Source organism: Psittacula echo (genome assembly GCF_963264785.1).
Source record: "Psittacula echo genome assembly, chromosome: 3".
Classification (NCBI taxonomy): Eukaryota; Metazoa; Chordata; class Aves; order Psittaciformes; family Psittacidae; genus Psittacula; species Psittacula echo.
In genome coordinates this window covers 109,731,675-109,751,460 of record NC_137736.1, presented here as the reverse complement: position 1 = coordinate 109,751,460, position 19,786 = coordinate 109,731,675, and the positions used below count along the sequence as shown (strand labels likewise).

The window sequence follows — 19,786 nt, the reverse complement described above, 5'->3', positions numbered from 1 at the left end:
AGCCTTCCAGTATCTGAAGGGGGCCTACAAAGATGCTGGGGACTGCATCAGGGACTGTAGTGACAGGACAAGGGGTAACGGGTTCAAACTTAAACAGGGGAAGTTTAGATTGGATCTAAGGAAGAAATTCTTTACTGAGAGGGTGGTGAGGCACTGGAATGGGTTGCCCAGGGAGGTTGTGAATGCTCCATCCTTGGCGGTGTTCAAGGCTAGGTTGGATGAGGCCTTGGGTGACATGGTTTAGTGTGAGTTGTCCCTGCCTATGGCAGGGGGGTTGGAACTAGATGATCTTAAGGTCCTTTCCAACCCGACCTATTCTATGATTCTATGTTTCTATGCCAACTGAATGTTTGTTCATCCTGAAGATCTATGCGATGATTTTTAAATGTTTTTCACATCATCATTTCGAATAGATATGGGTTCTCATTAATGTACATGCTGCTGTAGCAGGATGGGGATGAACATTTGGAGTATGTCAGTTTAGGGCAATAGTATCACTGCTGTGACAAGCACATTACTGTGGCATCATCCATGCTGCTTGTCATGACAAGGTGCTTTATTTATGTGTGAACCATAGTATCTGGAACTGGCTGTCATGCCAGGGCAGCTGTAGAAGACAACCCCAACCAAGAGAAAGTCCTGACAAGGTTGCTCATTGGTGTCTGGGAAGGACTACATTCCTGCTGTCAGAAATGGCAACTACCTGCCATAAACTCACATCTGAAACAACATGGTGGCCCCTGTTGTGGGAGGGGCTTCCTGCTCTGAGGCCCCTGTAGGGTTGGCAAGAAGGGATGGCTGGTGTGAAGAAATGGCCATGAGCCAATCACAGAGCACATGACAATGAGTGGGTCACGTTTTACAAAACGGCACTCAATGCCATTACAAAATAGCAGAGAGTTACGTCCTTTGGTCAGCAGGACGAGGCAGGACACAGTCTGTGGGCTCCATACGGGCCTCACCACCAGGTCAGCTGTTGTCAAGGGCACAGGAGGGATGTTCTGTGCTCTCTCACTGGGAATTTTCACATGAGGCCATCAAAGGAAAACATCTCACTGGCTTGTCTGTTTTCTCTTAGAAAGAGAAATTCCCCATAGATTCACATAAAGGTGCATATGGCTGCTATTCTGAATTTATTGATTGAAATACTGTATTACATCAAATCCAGTACAGACTTTTTATTACGAAAGATTTTTCCCCAGTATTTCATTATACAGTTATTTTAAACCACCTCTAATTCTGAGAAATTTATAAATCAAAGTCAATGATACTGGTACTTTAGTAATATCATAGTAACTTCTCAAGCCATGGAAGAACCTATGTTTTGCCGAAGTGTAAAACTGTATTTTTTTATGATTCAGATGTCTTTGCCATGAGAACTGGCATAGCTGTCTTTCAATTCCCATGTAATGGAATCTCATTTGCTGCCCTTCTGTGATTCTTACTGTCATTTGAATCCATGAGATTGCTAATCAGACAATATGATGCAACTAATGTACAGAATTAAGATGTTGTCTAGATGAGACTCAAAGCCTTAAACTCACTGGCGATTTGATGTCTGTGCCATTGTTTCCTTCTGCTGTGATTTTTTGAGGTGGACCACTCCCAGAAATGTCCATGCATATGAAGGAAGTTTGTAATAGTCATGTTTTGCAAAGCCAAGTGTGACATCCTCACAGTACTCTGAAAGCACTGAGGAAAGATATCATAGGAAGAGTAATATAAAAAGATCTGTCGTGATAAATAGCAGTCATGGTGCCACACATATCACTTTAAGGTGTTGAAGTAATACAAGGCTAGACGTAGCACAGAGCTCAGGGGTGAGCCTGGACTGAGCTAAATGGACAGCCACCTTGCCCCAGCCTGAGGATACAACTGCAAAGGAGAGTTCCGAATTCAATTTTAAACAAAATCCTTCCTCAGATTTGAAAACTGATTCAAATCCCATACAATTCAAGTATGCTCATGAGTGATACTGACCTGTGATGCATAAGGTACCAAAACCACTAAAAATTACAGTTAGATTCAACTTAATCACTTTTCAGAAATCATGAAATCAAGTCAGTTCATCACATGGTGAATGCCAGGTCATTCTGTTTTAATTCCAGCCTGATCTGTGAAACTGATGTCCTCTATTTCTGTGGTACCAAGCTGGGGTTTCACAGTCCTTGTATGACTTATGAAGCTATTTTCCCTTATTCCTGATTAGTATTTTCATATTTAACTATCCTTATACTAAATGCCTCAGTGGACGTGCAGGGCTTGTCTATTGAGGCATTTAGTTTAGATATAAGGAAGTTCTTCCTGGTAGGGTGGTGAGGCACTGGCACAGGTTGCACAGAGAAGCTGTGGCTGCCCCATCCCTGGCAGTGTTCAAGGCCAAGCTGGATGGGGCTTTGAGCAACCTGCTCTAGTGGAAGGTGCCCCTGCCCATGGCAAGGGGTTGGAACTGGATGAGCTTTAAGGTCCCTTCCAACCAAAATTATTCTGTGCTTCTGTAAAAGATTTGATTCAAGTGATAAAGGCTGGTTTTAGTGCAAACAATTTCAGTGAGGCACATCTTCTACAGCACAGAGTACTACAGATGATTATTTTTGTGGGTTGTGTCATAGACCCTGAATACGTGTCTGTTTAAAGTGCCAGTAAATCAGCACAGAATGGACGGAGCAGTCATCAGAACTGAGACCTCAGTCTCATTTAGATATGTACAAGTTTCTCTTGCTCTAAAGTAGGCTTCATTTTTAGGTGGCAGAGAGACACTGCAGTGGGTGCCTGCTGTAGGCCACCTCAGCAGGAATAATGAGTGCATGGGGCCTTCTACAGACAGCTGGAAGCTGCCTCATGTTCACCAGCCTGTGTCTTCCTATGGGACTTCAACCACCTCTGTGTCTACTGGAGAAACAACACAGCAGGGCTGTTTCTGGAGAACCAGACCAGAGGTGCTACCTGGTCTGTGATCCCAACCCACTAAAAGGGACAGTGCCAGTTTCTCCACAGTGACCGAAAGAGCCCAAACTGCAGCAGTCCCCTCCTCAGCTGCAGTTACACAGCCACAGTTATGCTGTTTTCAGCTGTAAATCACCTCATTTTTTCTCATCATCCTTGACACTTTAGCTCCGACGGGAGGCTCTGGCTCAATCTCTTGCCCCAGCCCGGTGGGTCCCACTCCACCCGGCTCATCTCCGACCCACGGATGCCGTGAAAGGGAGCGCCCGCTTCCTGACAAAGCCCCGGCAGCCCCAGCCCCGCAGGGAGGGCCGGGCGGGTGGCTCCGAGAGGCAGGAGAGCGCCTGGTGTGGGACCGAGCCCTCCGGAGCCCGCGGTCCGTCCTAGCGGCGGGGGGCAGCGGGGCAGGGTGGCGGGGCCGTGCGAGTGCGGGACCGGCCAGCTCCCAGCGCTGAGCGCTCTCCTCCTGCGTGAGCGCCTAAAATGTTCCTGGCATGCGAGGCCAGGGGAGATGCAGTGAGGAGCGGGGCACTTTTCCAACAGCTTCTCCGCCGAGAGAACCAGTGGCACGGCTCGGCTCCGCAGCCAGCCGCTCTCCTCGGCTTCCTCAGGCAACCTGACCGCCATGCAGCGAGGCAGAGTAAGGGGCTGCGGCTGGGGCCGGGCAGGGCGGCCCGGGGTAAGAGCCCTGGCCGCGGGCCGGGGACGGCGGGGTGCTTTGGGGGAGGGCGCCCGGTCCTGTCCCCGCTGACGGTGGCATCGTTGCAGGTGCTGGCGGCGCTGCTGTGCGCGGCTCTGCTCCCGCTCCGCTCGGAGGCCGTCAAGGCGCACAAGCGGCCGGCGCGAACCCGGACCTGCGGCGAGCGGCCCGAAGAGCTGCTGGAGCAGCTGTATGGGCGGCTGGCGGCCGGCATGCTCAGCGCCTTTCACCACACCCTGCAGCCCGAGCCCCCGGGCCGCCCGCACAACACCAGCTGCCCCGCCGGGGGCCGGCCCGCCGGCGACAAGAGGTTCCGGCTCCCCGTCAACCTGCGCAGCGCCTCGCCCTGGGCTTACAGGTGAGTGCGGGGCACCGGGGAACAGAGGGAGGAAGGGGGTCCAGCCACGTCAGGGGCCGAAGCAGTGCCGGGCCCCCGCGGGCTGAGGAGAGCCGGGTGCGCTGTGCGGGACGCCCCGTGCCGCCCGTCCCCGCCGGTGCCCGGGAGGCGCCGGTCCTGGGGAAGACTGCCGCAGCGGGCAGCGGCCGGGGGGAAAGGCGTTACAGCGGGCGTCCTGACAGGCAGATCTAACGTAAATGGGTAAAAACAACTTGTGTGGGGAATACAGCTAAGGGGCTGAAAGAGAAACGGCCGAAGTGGAGCAAGGCGTGAGACGGGGCGCGCACACACCCGGGAGAGCAGACCGCCCCTCAGAAAGTCACTTATGGTAAACTGTCATATGTGAAGTGCACTCAGAGGACCCTCAGCAAAGGACCATCACCAAGCAAGCCGTCCTGGCTCCATAGCACCCCAGAGGGCTCATGTGCTTTTACCGAGATGTGATTCTAGACACGGTTCTGGTTTCTAAAGTATATCCGAGTACAGTGTGTGACTTGTTACATACCAGCCGAACCGTGTCTTCACTTACCCGCCACAGACACCTAAGGGCTTGCTGTTCGCTTTGCTGTAGGAGCATAGGCAGGAATAAGCACTGCAATTCTCTACATCTGCGCTTTCAGCCTACGCTTTGGAAACCCGCCTCCCCTCCCCAGGGGCTGACAGGCTGTTTTTAAGGTGGCATAAAAACAACTAAATAAGACAGATCTGTTATTAGGCTGGTTAATAACACAACACATTATCTGTTACTAGGCTGGTTAATACACAACAGAACACATTATCTGTTATTAGGCTGGTTAATACACAACACAAGGGTCTGCACTTACATAGGGAACTCTTGAAAAGCTTGGAAACCACTGATCTAGCACACTAAATGCAAGGTGTGATCACATTCTCACTATCAAGTCTGCTGGTAGTTCTGTCTGAGCACCACTTGCAGAATTGGGTTTTCTGTTTTCAGCTTTCTGTAAAGACTGCAGACAACAGGAAGCTAAAAAATGTACAAACTTAAAAGGAACTGACTTTCTTGCTTTATGTATATTATACTTTGTATATACCTTGATGCAGTTACTGTGTATTCATCAAACTTAAATATCTCCTTGTTAGTGATCTCCAGTAAACGTTTATTTTGTGGCATGGGTTTTGCCCACTTTTAGTTTAAGGAGTAATCCTGCTGAGAGAAAAATCGTTTATTTGCTCAATAAGCCTTTCATAAACTAAGTATTTTTAGAAATAGTATTTTTAGTAATACATTTTTTGTAAGCAGACTGAGGGTTTCTAAGCTACCTAAGTGTGCAACAAGCAAGTTTGATGAATGGAACACCTACTGTTAGGCTCAGTTATTTGTTATGTTTGTCTTGCCAAATACTAGTGCTATCAGATAATTGTTCTCCTGGTCTAAACCAGTGCCTGCCATGCTCACATCTTGTTGGGCAGGTACTTATTTTCAGTGGGAGCTCTGTGGAGGCTTGCTTCTTAACAGAGAACCACGTGCTATTTGAAGCCTGGCTCACAGAAAGTTAATTAAAAAACTTTGAATCACTGTTCTTTTCATCAGAATGTTTTCAAACGGAGCACAAACCATTCACATACAAGTATATTGGTGACCTCTCCAAGCAGAAATTTTAAAAGGTAGTGCAAAAAGTCACTACATCGTTAGAGGCAAAATCTAAAATTATATTTAGGGGAAAAATTGTTTCTGTAGCATGAAGAGGCCTGAGTATACTGTCTAGTGAACAGATCTCATTTACAGCTTTTTCTTGATTGCATTTTTACTGTATCAGTAGTGTGCAATGGGACAGCAACAGACATGGCAAGATGTATAAAAACAGTGTAAAACTTTCATAAAAATGCTCATTATGAAGGCTAATGTGCATTTGCTGTTACAACTTGCTGTTTCATAGATTTTGAAGCCAGGTAAAAGCAATACAAACATCTCGTCTGACCTGTGGTGTTCACCCCTTTACCCCAGAAGCAAGCTCCCAAACCCCATGAGAGCTACTGCCTGTCTATAAAAAGGATACACAACTCTCCATTAGAGGTTGCAAGTAGTGGCACGTTACGTCTTGCCAATGGTTAACCATTGGGTTAGCATCCTCAAATCATGAACTTGACTATGTGAAACCTGTGCCAAGATCTTGCCTGCCCTGTTTTGGCATCTCACAGACATCCTGCTCTCCAACTTGTTTTCTGCCCCTAAGGAGTTACAGTGCAATTGATTTCTGCTCTGTGCATAAAGGGTCTTTTTTCTTCTTGACTTGCATTTTAACGTCTGTGATACCTTGTGTTGTTTCTTTGTCTTCATTGGTGTTGCAGCAGTTCCCATTGTTACCATCTGCAGATTTCATTAACATACTATTTATACTCCCTATTCCAGGTCATTAATAATAAAGATATTAAGTCTGGCTCTCCTTACCTTACTCTGTGTATCTCCCTAGGCACCTGCTCCCAGCTGCTTAACACTGCTTCTTGTAATTCTTCTGCTTATATGACCGTTCAGTTCAAGTTAACTGAAATTTTTTCACATCAGCATTTGTGAGAAAGAATCAAATATATTACTTAGAGATCTGTGTATAACATTCACACATCACATATATCCAAGTTTGTTGTTCTGTTTATTCATGGAAGAATGGATTGATTCAAAGTTCAGCTAGACCTTGTGTGGCTACTTTCCTTGTCTTTGTTCTGTGCTTACTATTTATTTTCTATTACTTGGTCTTTAATTTGGTTATACAAAAATCAAGACTTACATCATTTTTGGCTTGCTACAACCCGGAGATATAGCAGTTGCACATGTACTGCACCACAGATCCATCTGGTCCATGATCATTATGATGTTGCTGGCAGCAACCGACAGGTGGTATTTGAGGCAAAAGTTAAGGGAAAAATATTAGTTCATCTGTCTGATCCTGAAATTCCATCCTGATGGCCACAGGAGATCAGTATATAAACTCAGGGTACAAAGTTCAATTGCATGAATCGCTCTTTACTCTGCAGAGCTATAAAGAGACAACAGAGTTCCCTGAAGTCAGTTGAGTAGAGTAGAATCTCCAGCATACTGGATTTGCTCAGCACTGCAGGAAGTTGGTCCAAGAATTACCCAGTTTTTTTAAAAACAGGGCCAGCAGCAGAAGCTCTGCTGTGAAATCATCAGGCTGAATGTGTGCCAGTGTCTGACATCCATCCAGGAGCTGCTTGTCCTTTCTAGCATTATTACGTGAACAGCCAAACCCAGAATGCATGGAGGCCGTGTACATGGAGTTACTGGCAAGGGCCGTGGTCCTTGGATGCTGCTGTGGTTCACAGTTGCTTCACAAGTTAGTGATACGGGTTGTCCTGTCATCTACAGACCCCTGCCAACAGCACAGGGTGGGTGCTGCGTGGTAAAACTTAGAGAAGCCATAATCATGGTGAATGTTTAACAGTGCAAGCTCAGCTCCAGAGGTGCACACACAAGCTGCTCGTGGACAGAAGCCATGATAAAAAGGATTATTTTTAAATGTGTGCCTAAGTGTTTGCAGGGTCTGATCATAAAGCTCAGAGTAATGCCTGAAAAATCTGATCCCACCGAAGTCAACAGCACATTTACAGGTTGTGTGATTTGGTTAAGTGTTAAAGGCCAGGTTGGACAGGGCTTTGAGCAACCCCACCTCATGGGAGGTGTCCCTTCCCATGGCAGGGGGGTTGGAACTGGATGAGCTTTAAGGTCCATTCCAACCCAAACCATTCTGTGATTCTGTGATTAGTGATTCCACTTGTGGTGCTGCAGAACATAGGTGCCATTCATTAACCAGCTGTTTACATTAGCTTTATTTTTATTCTCTGTTGTTTTAAGGTTATAAGAACATTTGTAGCTAGTTTGTAGGAATATTCAGACTTCTGCAAACACACTTTGCACAAATTTAGCAAAAAATCTTCATGTGTATTCAAGAAGTCATTCTGGTTTTGAATTTCCAAATCTCATGGCTTCTGTGTTTGTCTCTGGGGCCTAATCCTGCATTTACTAAGGCTTAATTTAAAGAGATTTAACTTTTAGTGTCAGTGTTGATCTGATAATGAAATCCCATGTTAGCCAGTCCTTCTCTCAAACACTGCCCGGCTTGTTTTTTCTACTTTTCAAAACCCAGTTTCAGTTTATAAGCATCTTTGGTTTAGTGCTCATCTACATAAAATCTTCACAACAGTAATACAGGCAAGTCTTTTATGACTGATAAAAGCCAAGCTTGTCTGCAGTGCTTTTGAAAAAAGTTATGCCAGAGGAGGGCTTTCCTTTAAATGACACTCCAGTGATTTTCAAGAACCTTACCCAACACATTTTCCAGGATTTAACATTATCCTGTGGCACAGTATGCATATCCCAAATATGCAGCATTCATACCAGAAAGATTCATGCAGAAAGAGCAAGGGGATACAGAACTGCCATCATTTGAGTACTTTTCATTTGAGTACCTATTAGTACAGCTCTTCAGAAAATGACTGTTAGCACTAGGTTATTTTATGCAAGCATTGTACTTACTACCTGTGTATTAAACAAAGTAAGCAGAATATGAACAAAAGAACACCTGCTATAGAGAAATAAATGTCTTGCCGAGAGGGAAAAGAAAGTTGTTAGCCCTTAATCCTGTAAGTATTTCAGTGTGAAGTAAAGGGCTAATGATCAGCTTGTCAGACTTCTGATAACATCCAGCTGTTAGCCTAGTGCTCACAGTCATTTTCTGAAGGGTTGGCTGTATCTGCCTGCCCTAGCTCAGCATCTAACTCACAGGATTTAGAAGCTTGGAAACTATGGATGATAATATTATTAAAAATTCTACATATGAAGGTAGCAGTACAGGGCAAGACAGATTTAAGTCTTTCCAAGAGTTTTACTTCTGACAGAAACTTTTCTCTTGACTTTCCGGGCTTGGTAAGTAAAAGGCAGGAAGTTTGTTTTTAACTGGGAGCTCTCAAAGCACTCATAGGGTCATAAGAAAAAGCAGCCTAGAAGTAGTCACACTTCATTAGCAGTTCCAGTTCAGTACAAACCCGTTGCTTGTTCCAGCAGCCCGGCACAGCTCACTGCTCCTGTCATTTGTAAATCAATGCCTTGCCAGTGCAAGGCAGAGTTAGCCCTCCACACTAGTGACCTGAGTTCTCAGGACAAGGGTAACCCTCATCAAAGTGGCTGAGCTGTGTAGTTTGCAGCAGTGGCTACAGCAAATGACACCAGGATGCAGGGGACGCTTGGGTTCCAGTGGAAAGTTGCACTTCTCTGGTCCTTCACCACTCTTCCCAGCTGCTTCTGCAGAAGTATCTTTCACTACACATAGGAGAGAGTCAGTGAAAACTTGGAGCATGCATTTTATCTGGTTCATTAACCTGATCAAACATGTTTGCCCTGTTCTAGGAGAAGACATAAGAACATGACATGTAGTGCTTTGGTGTAATGGAGATGCACCAACCTACAGAAGCTGAGGCTGTGGTCATTATAGGCACAGAGTGATTATGTGCAATATATGCAAATAGAGGAAACGTGTCACACAGCTGCATTTACATGGCTGATGTTTGTTAGTGGTTCAGACCCAAATCACTGTGGGTTGCCCAGAAAGTTAAACATGAGACTTCAGTTATATGGCCTTTCATAACAGGTGTGAACTGAAGAACCTTGGATACAGCTCCAAATTTCAGTGACTTTCGAGTTAACCATTTAATTTCAAGAGGCATTACTTAGAGCCTTTAGCTTTAAATTCTGGTATGAATGCAAAACCATGCCTGTATTTTTGACCTATCTTTGGGTTTGGATCCTCTCCAATTCCTTCCAGTCCTTACATGATAGAGTAGAGGTATCTACATCAAACTTAGCAATATAAAGTGTTTTTCTATGGAAAGTAGAAAACCACACCACACACCATCCTTCCAAAACCCCCTCATTTATACCTGACTTTTGCCATGTGGGAATTTGGAGGGGAAAGTTTGTTGTGGACCATGATTCCAGTGACAGTGTGCTCTTGTTATTAGTGAAAACTCTCATGTTTGCATCCAGAAGCATGTTCATGCTTTCCAGTAACATCATAAACCAGGTGCTAGAGATAATACAGTAGAGGAAATACCAGTGACTTGACATATGGTGTGTTTAACAATCCACCACTGAAATTATTCACACTTGACTTTGAAATGGGAATGTATCACAGTAGAGAAGCCTGTATTTCACATTCTTCCCTTCTGCTGGCTACCAGACATTTTATTTCACATTGGTGTGAGATCCTGTAACATGAAGGTATTTCCTGGGGAAAGTAAGTGAGTATAAATGGGACAGAGAAGCTTTGCAAAGAAATACCTGCGACATCACAGATGTCTGGCTGTAAGAGAACTGGTTGGATTTTTATGAGAGGAAAGCAAATTTCTTAGAAAGACAGTACAGGTTGTATGGTCATTGGGGGAAGAAAAAGTCTCTTTTCTTTGATGACAGGATGATCAAGTTTGTGTTTGGGCAAAGCTGTGCTTTCCAGGTTCGTTTTAACCTGATGAACTGGTGATACTTCTGAAAAGGGCAGCTCCTTTCTTCCCCCATCTACAGCTGCTTGTTCACACTGGCTTGTTTGTCTGAGGCTCTGTGTATACGTGGCAAGACAGCTGAAGGACCAAAATGCAGCTTTTGATGAAGTTACTATTCAGCTGAATGAATTCCCTGGTCAATCATGTGAGCAGAACATCAGCATCAACCCAGGCAGGAGGGAGAGCCAGGCTGCCTCATTTGGCAAGCGCACATGTTACTGACTCTAAGTGACTGCAGTCACAGCTCCAGGCAGACTTTTGCTGTCTCTTCCTTAGCCGAAACCTCTTCTCATCTCAGGGACCAGCTGAAGAGATAAAAGGCTAACTACTACTTAGGTACCAAAGGGAGAGGTACAAGCCCTGGGAAACACAATGTAGGGATCACTTTTAATCTATTGTGGTTTTCAAATACAGTTATTTTGAAACTGCTGTGGGAAGGGGGCATTGTGTACTCTGTAGTTTGTATCATCCCGTAAATAATTATACTGATGACAGGTATTCAATTTATTAATTTTTCTTCTGTAGTTGCCCCACTTGATCTACTGTGTGGTGGTCCTATCCTGATCCCAGTGCAAGAGTTTTTATTGTTTTCGCAGCACTTCACATCACAGTAAATATTACAGGCTTCAACATTCTCTGGCATTGCATTTCTGTTACTCGGGTTTTTAGCCTCAGCTGCTGTGATTTCCCATCCAAACACGGGAAATGATTGATTTAGTGTGCAAGAAAAAGAATGTTCCGCTTCACTGTTAGGAAAACTTAACCAAGTAAAGAGGAGGAGAAATGCTGCCACAGAATCTTTAGTAGGTTGGCCATCTCCTCTGGAGGCTCTGCAGAACAGGCTGGGCAAACGTGGGCAAGAACATCTGAGCTTGCCTCATGGAGGCATTTGGACTGGGTGACCTCACAAGGTACCTTCATGCTCTCTACCTGCCAGTAACAGCCTGTAGGATACTTCTGCTGTGCACCGTGTGTAGTTCTGACCATCTGCTGTGTAGAAGTAGGAGCAGGGGGAAAGGACAGATAAGGCTTTCGTGTTACCTGCCAGGTGGGTAAGTGCTTCTGATAACATATAGGGGGACGTCAGCATCCTCCCAAGGAGGGGAAGCACCAAGAGGCAGCCAGAGGTGCTTCTGGTCTGCTTCTCCAGCCAGAGAGCTGTCATCCTGCTCTGGATGGACAGTGAAGCAGGGCTAGGTTTATAACAGTCTGAGAGCAGAAGATCATCTGGATGAAGCTCAGAGGTACAAGGAGGACAGCTGGCATAGACTCAAAATCCTCTTTTTCTGGAGGTGCAAACATCATTTCTAGAAAATTGACACACAGCTGTAATAATGTACAAGCTACAGCCATGCCCAGCAATTGCTTCCAGTATATAAGCAGGGAAAGTGGGTAAAGAACAAACCAACAGATACATCCCCACCACAATAAGCAGTGTGGCTCCGTGCTGCGGTACATGCACTCCTTGTGTGCTTACACTTTTATTGCCAAAAAGATAAAAAAGCAGACTTTATGAGCTTTTACTCTCTTTGCTGAAAACAATGGCTGTAGGTCAGCCAGGATCTGTATGACTTAAGACTGTGTATCACATCTTCATTCTGCATCCAGCAACATCCAGAGAGGAATGATGGAACTTGGACTTTGTTGGTCCAAGCTGTACTTATGTAACAAGACAGGCCATTCGTGAGTAAAGAGAAAGGGTAAAGCAAACTGTAAGACAACAACAAAGAGAGGCAATACCGCTGAGGCTTTGGGGCAATGCTTTACTTCAAAATGTAGCAGGGGAAGGCAGAACATTTACCTCATTGTGGGCATGGAAATGTTACTATTCTCTGGTTAGAGAGACAGACAGTGAATTAGAGAAGAAAATACTGGTTCTGCTTTCAGGAGGAAGGCACCTTTATAACCCCAAGTATACTAGGGAGCAAAAGCTATTGCAGAAATAACAGTACAATGTAATTTTTAAAACATGATGTCAGAGCTTCAACAATAATAATGTTAACAAGAATTTGCACCGATTTTTTAAGAAGTAAAGGCAGATCGAAAGTTTGGAAATGCCCAAGTGTCCTTCTTGATGCCCTGTTTACCCATTCAGTCCAAAATGCAAAACTTACTCTGCTGCAGCCTCTGAATCCCAGTGTTAGAAAGCCAGTCACTTCGTATTTCAGTGTGCACTGCAGGACCTGATCAGTTCTACAAGCTGTCTGTGGTTTTTATTTTTATTTACAAATAAGAAGGCAGACAGCAACAGCAACAGCTATTTTTCCTGGCAGAGAAAACAAACGTTATATAAATGTTTATGATCAAGTCACATAATAATAATGTTTTCCAGATGAATATTTCTATATTTAGGGACACTAATGAATCTTTATTATTTGCTTCCCTATAGAATTTCTTATGATCCCACGAGATACCCTAAATACATTCCTGAAGCATACTGTCTGTGTAAGGGTTGCCTCATGGGGATCTTCGGGGAGGAGAATTTCCACTTCCGCAGCACCCCTGTGTACATGCCAACAGTGATCCTCCGTCGCACCTCCTCCTGCGCGGGGGGCCGCTATGTCTACACAGAGGATTATGTCACTATCCCAGTGGGCTGCACCTGTGTACCTGAGCAAGAGAAAGAGGCTGAAAGCGTAAATTCCAGCATAGACAAGCAAGAAATGAAGTTGCTGGTAAGCCAGAACAAGCCGTCATCAGAATGAAGAATATAGAAAGTGTCACATTGCAGTATTGGCTTCATATCATTTCATCACGTCAGGAAACTGCACCACAGCAGCAAACACACTGACTTACCTTCTTTTTCTACTTACAGTTATAAGATGGAAAGTTTTGTCCAGTCACTCACATCATTAAAGATGACAATACATGTTAGGAACTTCTTTAGTTCATGTAAGTATTTGTTGCAATTTCCAAAGTTTTTTGGTTTGTTTTTCTTCGAGCAGAACCTTTCACTTTATCCTTGCTTATTCACAGTATGTTTTAGAATATGATGCAGCAGTAAGACACATTTGCTATTACTTTAGTGGACTACTGGTTGTACATATTTTTAAGGAATCTCTTATACTCTACTTCTGAATACTCTTATATGAAGATCATACAGCTGCCATACACATGCCAGTTCAGGCAGTGAAAGTGATCATTTCTCATGCTGGGAGAGCCTTCCTTTATGTTGCATCTCTCAACTCCAAGCAGTGTTCTTGGCTGTTATATCCTTGGCTGTTTATACACTACAGCAAGGAAACCTTTGCTGATTTTGAGCCATTCATGAAACAATATGCTATCAGTTTGCTATTTTTAAACTTGCCAAATTGCTAAGGGTACTAAAGCGTTGAGAAAAAGCATGCTAGAATCTCTTAAAACTGCAGTGGACTTTTCAGATGTGGACTAAGTCTCATTACACAGAAAACATTAATTGGAGAAAACACAGTTTGGGTCCCAAAGACTCTGTATTAGACTTTATTCATCGTTAACTGCCTGTTTCTTGTGACAGAACTGTATTCTGAACCCAGGACAACAGTTGAAAAGCCAAAACCTGTTTCATGTTAGGAGATTCCCTATTAAAAAAAACAAGTTAGAAGGATCAGGCTTCATCACAGGTCCACTGCAGATGAGTGAACAGCCTAGGTCTTGACTTCAAGTGCTACAGAAGTCATTGAGGTGACTCCCAGCCAATCCAAACCCATATCCAAGTGATTGATACAGTGAGTGTTGCTCAGTTTTCTTTGTGCTACACATAATAGACAATCGCCTGCAAACGATGCTGGTCCTGCAGAAGAGCAGTCTTCTATCCTTGCAGCTTGTAGGAACTTGATGGCAAGCCCTAAACAGAATCCCTAAATACACAAAAACTTGCATTTCCAGATCAAGAGACTGAAGGTTGGCCCAGTCTAGTGCTTGAGGATCATACCTTGCACGAACAGAACTCCTCAGAGGGCCATATTTGTCAAAGTTGATAAATCTCAGAATACACAGCAGAGAATGTCTTTTACAGCTGAAGGATCATGACTGCAATACCATTACAAAACCCAACAAACAGCATATGCAGCAATGTATCTACTACATCAAGAATCTCAAAATTGGGCTTAATGCATAGCAGCTAAAGTTCCTACACAAACACAAGCTCCTTTGGAATGTCACTGGATGAAGAATGGAAAGACTATGAGCTAACCAGAATTAACAAGTTATATAGAGAATGAAAATCATATGGTAACTCCTTGTCTTGGTGCCTTATTATTGACTCTGCTTTTAACGACTCAGTCTAGTACAACAGTATTTTTATAGTGCAATCTGTATAGCTTCTTACAAAGCCTAAAACAACTTTAAGAACTCTAGAATCCAATAAAAGATTCTCATCACAATGTCAGATTGAAGTTTATAACTGTGTTCCTTCTGCAAATGCTCTTCCACAATTCTCCTTGTCTTTAGATCTGTGTTTCCTCAAATTGTGATGCTTCTATCTCAAGGGTCTCCTCAAAGGAGAGTTCAAAGAAGGTCATAAAATGTTTATACTTCTCAGAGAACAGCTAATGGCCTAGCTGCTGCCAACAGTGGTAGGTAGTTACCTGGTCTCTGGAGAATGTAAATACTTGCAGCAATTACATGCACTTTTCTTTCCTCCTAATGTGGAAGAGCTTCTCACCCTCTGAAGAGAGGGAAATGGTAATCAAAGACAGAGGGGCTGAGAAGGGAAACAGACCCACAAACATGGAGAAACACTGCAAGAGATGATGCTTGCTTGGGCAATCTGACTTTAGGGCCTCACTATTGTGGGTTTTTTCTACACACACACACTTCAGACAGGGTAAAGTTGGACTTTCAGACTCCACAGCATACAAAGCAAAGTCTTCACAGTAAAAAACCCCAAACAACAACAAAAAAAGTCAGGGCACACAGCCCTTAACATGTAGTGAATATGCAGAAGGGCTACCAGCTACAGCTCTGGATAGACACTGTCCTCCAGCAAAACGCTGCCCACACACTTCCCTTATACAAATTTGTCTGCAATATACAAGTTACCAGAGCACATGGATTCGTTTGCATGATGTGGAGAAAAAGAATCTCACTTTCTATGGCAACTCCTGTCCTTCAGGCATAAATTATGGAGTCATTTTGAGGTTTTCCAAGTAACTAGAGCATGTTCTGGGAATTCCTGGGAGTCACAGGCTAAGATCAGGTAAATGGAACATAATTGGTCTTGCCAATCCAGAAAAACAGATGCTTTAGTTTACACATAACTTCAGGAATTGGATGACTGAAAGGAAAGTACTAGAGAACTACAAAACCTCAGTGGATCAATAGATTATGTTGGCGACCTCCTTCTTGTTATACTGCAACAAGTGCAGAAAGCTTCCTGTGGTTACAAGCAATCTCATGTTATCTCACTCAGAAGCCCATTTCCTTTTTTGATCCTCGTCCTTGTCTGTTGCAGACTCTTTAGCTGAGCTAATTTGCTTCCAGCTTTCCAGTTAGGTGTCTGTTGAAGCCTGTGTTTGTGTTCTAGCCTGAGCAAGTGTTTGATAATAATTTGTTGGTGAACAACTGTTTGTTAATACTTAACATCAAGAACTATTAGCTACACAAACATTTGTTAACCTTCAAAATACTCCTCCATATATAAACCCTCTCCACATTACTCATGTCGAAAAGGTTGAGTATCAAATGTGGTTTGCTTTTGTTTGGATTTTTTTTTTTTTTAAAGGGATCATCACATCATGGATTTATATCAGTTTCACTTCAACTGTGGTGTGACATTTCCCAGCTTCTAGCCCTCTGGTTACAGCTGCTGCAGCCTTGCCTTTAATTTGGATGGGGGGAGGGAGGGTTCACTGGAGTTGCTTCAAGGCTTCACAAACTGTTGACAGAAGGCAGACATGAAATGCCTCATTGAACCAACTCCAGGCCCAATAAATGCAAACAATTCAAAGCTGAAACTATCTGGCAGCTGCAACTGATTTCAGAAATTTTTTGTTGTGCCAGGAAAATATTTTCCTTCAATGAGGTTGTCGCTGGAATACATTAGGAGACACAAAATACAGAACAATATGCTTGCTAAAGAGATTATTTTCTTCTCTGTAGTATTACTTAAGATAGGTTGGAAAATTCCTGTTATTTAGGAAGGCTGAGAAAAGACTGAGATGTTAGTTTTGGTTTACCAGACAGTCATTATGTGAAGGTGTTTGCCTGAACAGGGAGAGGTCTACAGCTGCAAGTAAACACGAAATCACGTGGAAGAGTATTAAAACAGAAAGGGGAGAAGGGACCACGGCTGTGGTGTGCTCAGAAAGTATGAACACCCATTAATCTCACTGGGATTAGGGAACAGCCACAACTACCTGGACTAGGGCACAAGAGGAAGATCTAGTCAATCCTATGTGTTTTGCTGAGTTGTGGCATGATATAACACTTGGTTTTGCTGTGCTTCTGTCTGAGGGGGCTGCAGACCATAAGCAGACCCAGAGCAGCAGCAGAGCTCTGACGCTGCTGAGAAGAGGCTTCTGCAACCTAAATCCCAAACCCACTGGACCTGTTTCCCACCTGCCTGCATGGCAGTGGGTATGCGCCATGCAGGGAACCAGTGTGGAGTGACAAGATTGACCATCAGAAATACCTCCCACTGGTACAGAGGGGTATGGACAGAGCGGTGAGGACAGTTGTGTGGTACAGAGATGGGCTAACTGTGCACTATGGAGCTGAGAGCAACACTATTTCTATCAGGAAGCACAGATCAGACATCAGTGTAAGCAGTACCTTGGACTTCATGCAACAGCAGCTCTAGAAATGTTTCAGTTGTCATCTGGGGTGGCGTGCAGGCAGCTGCAGTACATTCTCTTACACCTACAGACCTCATCCTGTGCACAGCCCCCAGGTTTCCTCCACCAAATGCCACAATCATAGCAACAGCAGGGCATCAAGATGTCCTGCTGCTGCATGATGCCCATTACTGCAGCCAGGAGGCTGTAGCACGTGCAACTCTGCAGTCATAAATGCCAGTGGAAAAGCAGCATGGTGGTAACACTTCCCCACAGCCTGTTCCAATAGAAGGTACATCTGTAAGACACCCACAATAAAGCAAGCCAAGCATTACTTGACACTGAAGGTTTGTTTTCATACTTCTATTACAGAAGAGAAGATTTTGCTGTCACGTATTTCTTCAAAGTTACTGCAGTGGCATAAAGTACAAACTCACTCTGCATTTGTGTGACTTGCAGCCTTCTCAGAAACACATCCACTTCCTTGGAAACAAGCATGGCAAAACCACTTTACCTCCTATCACTGATGAAGGCTGTGAATGGCACCAGTCAAGCTGTGCTTGGGCAGCTGCCGGCACTCACAAGGCTGTTTAAGCAGGAAGCCAGTGGACAACGGGCTGCTCTGTTGAGTGCATCTACAGATTTACATGTACCCTCATTTTCATAACTATGCATCTTCACAGTGCCTCTTTTCAAAGCCGTCTGACCTACATGTGAGAAGAAGCAGTTATTTGCTTGGTGAACTGAAATTCTTGGTCTAACTCAATGGTGTACTTTCATTTGTTTAAGAAGGGTCTCTGATGCAGTTAGCAAAGCTGTCTTGTAATTCTGATACAGGGCCCAATGCACATTTACCAAAATGAAGCAATTGAATTAATTAAAGCAGCAACATCGGTGAAGCTTGTATTTGAACAGCACATTCTAATTTAGGTGTGTGGCAGAGGAAGAATATCATCCCTTCTGGCAGTCATACCTGTCCCACTTGAAGTCCCTACATATAGTTAAAAATATAGTTTCAGGAGTTCGTTCATTGTCTCCATCTGCTTGGTGTGTAAGACATTCAGGTAATAAACATAAAACAGTTTATGACTGTGAAGGACAGATTTGTGCCAATAGCTATGCATTTAACATTCTGGTTTGCTTTATTTTGAAGCTGCCTAAGTAAAAAGTAATGGTGTAGCCTCCTGGAAAACACCTAAACCCAGCTGTACATCACCTGTGGACAGTCATTTGGGGGGATGTTCTGGCTTTATTTGGCTCAGCAGCAAGGATGGCTGCTGGTTTGAAAAGCTAAACTCTATCAGATATGGGCTCTCAGAGACTGTCAGGACAGCCTGGTCTCCATTCTCCCTGAGAGCTGTTCCTCTACAGCACCTTTCCCATTTTAACAATACCTATCACTAGTCTGATAGAAATGAAGGCACATGAAAGAGAAAAACTGGTATCATGAAACTCAGGAACACTGTATGGGGGAAAGAGGGCAGGAAGCATCAGGTATAAAATGTGAGGAGGGGAAAAGCCTTAGGAAGTAAACATCTCATAGAAAACAGGGAAGAGCAGTGGTGGATTGGATTAGTATTTATGAAACAGTGTTGTCTCCAGCTCAGAAAGCATGATTCTCTGAGCACTAACAGAGGATTATATCCCATCTATGTTATTCCTGCTCATTTATTTACTCCATCAGACAGGAAAATCTACAGTCAAACAGCAGAAAAGCACAGAAACATGAGTATATACTTCTGCTTTCTTAAAAGTCTTGTCTCACAAGCTTAATTAGGTTTATCCCCACCACAAAATAAATTTCTTAATACTTCATTTTAGGTGATTTATTTTGTAGATGCGGCATTTTTGTAGTCTTTTACATAATCCCAATAGATACCTATGATATACAAGTACTTAAGTTTTATATAGTATATTTATAGCTGATAAAACTGTTGAGAGCCTTGGAATTTATGAACCAGCTTTCACCCAAAAATACATTAGAAGTGTAGTCAATAGGATAGCCAAAACTGGCTTTAAAAATTCCCAGTTACCAAAAATCTCTCCTATCCCAAAGCAGGGTTTTCCCAAAGTAAGATCTATTTTGACCAAAATTGACTGAAATACAGCCCAAACCTTGGGCAATATAAAATTTAACATTTCTTTATTAGAAAGAGTGTGAGTTTATCAATACACTGTTATACCTCAGTGGCCTTATACAATTCAGCAATTCCCAAGATGCTCCTGTTCTACTGCTCTGCAGCTGTCTGTGGAACAGGAGGCAAAGATAAAACTGAGCAATTGGAAAAAAAGGCCTGTTCTTGTAACTACAAACTTGGCATACTTGTAAATTATCTTAGCTTGATATTGAAATCCACTAAAAAGCAGGCACTGTATTTAATCAGATTATGATTCAAGATTTAAGGGACTAGTGTATATGGGTCACATTACCACAGAAGTATCTCATAACCAACAGTAACT

The 19,786-nt window shown here is 43.7% G+C and overlaps 1 protein-coding gene across 1 annotated transcript; it reads left to right on the top strand.

Moving 5' to 3' along the window:
• Positions 1-3,571: 3,571 nt before the first annotated feature.
• IL17D (interleukin 17D) lies at positions 3,572-13,279 on the top strand (the record flags this gene model as incomplete). The annotated part of the gene is made up of 3 exons (XM_080613563.1): positions 3,572-3,625; positions 3,715-4,004; positions 12,964-13,279. The coding sequence occupies 3 exons, from the start codon at positions 3,572-3,574 to the stop codon at positions 13,277-13,279; spliced, it is 660 nt and encodes a 219-aa protein (XP_080469689.1).
• Between the last annotated feature and the right edge of the window lie 6,507 nt (positions 13,280-19,786).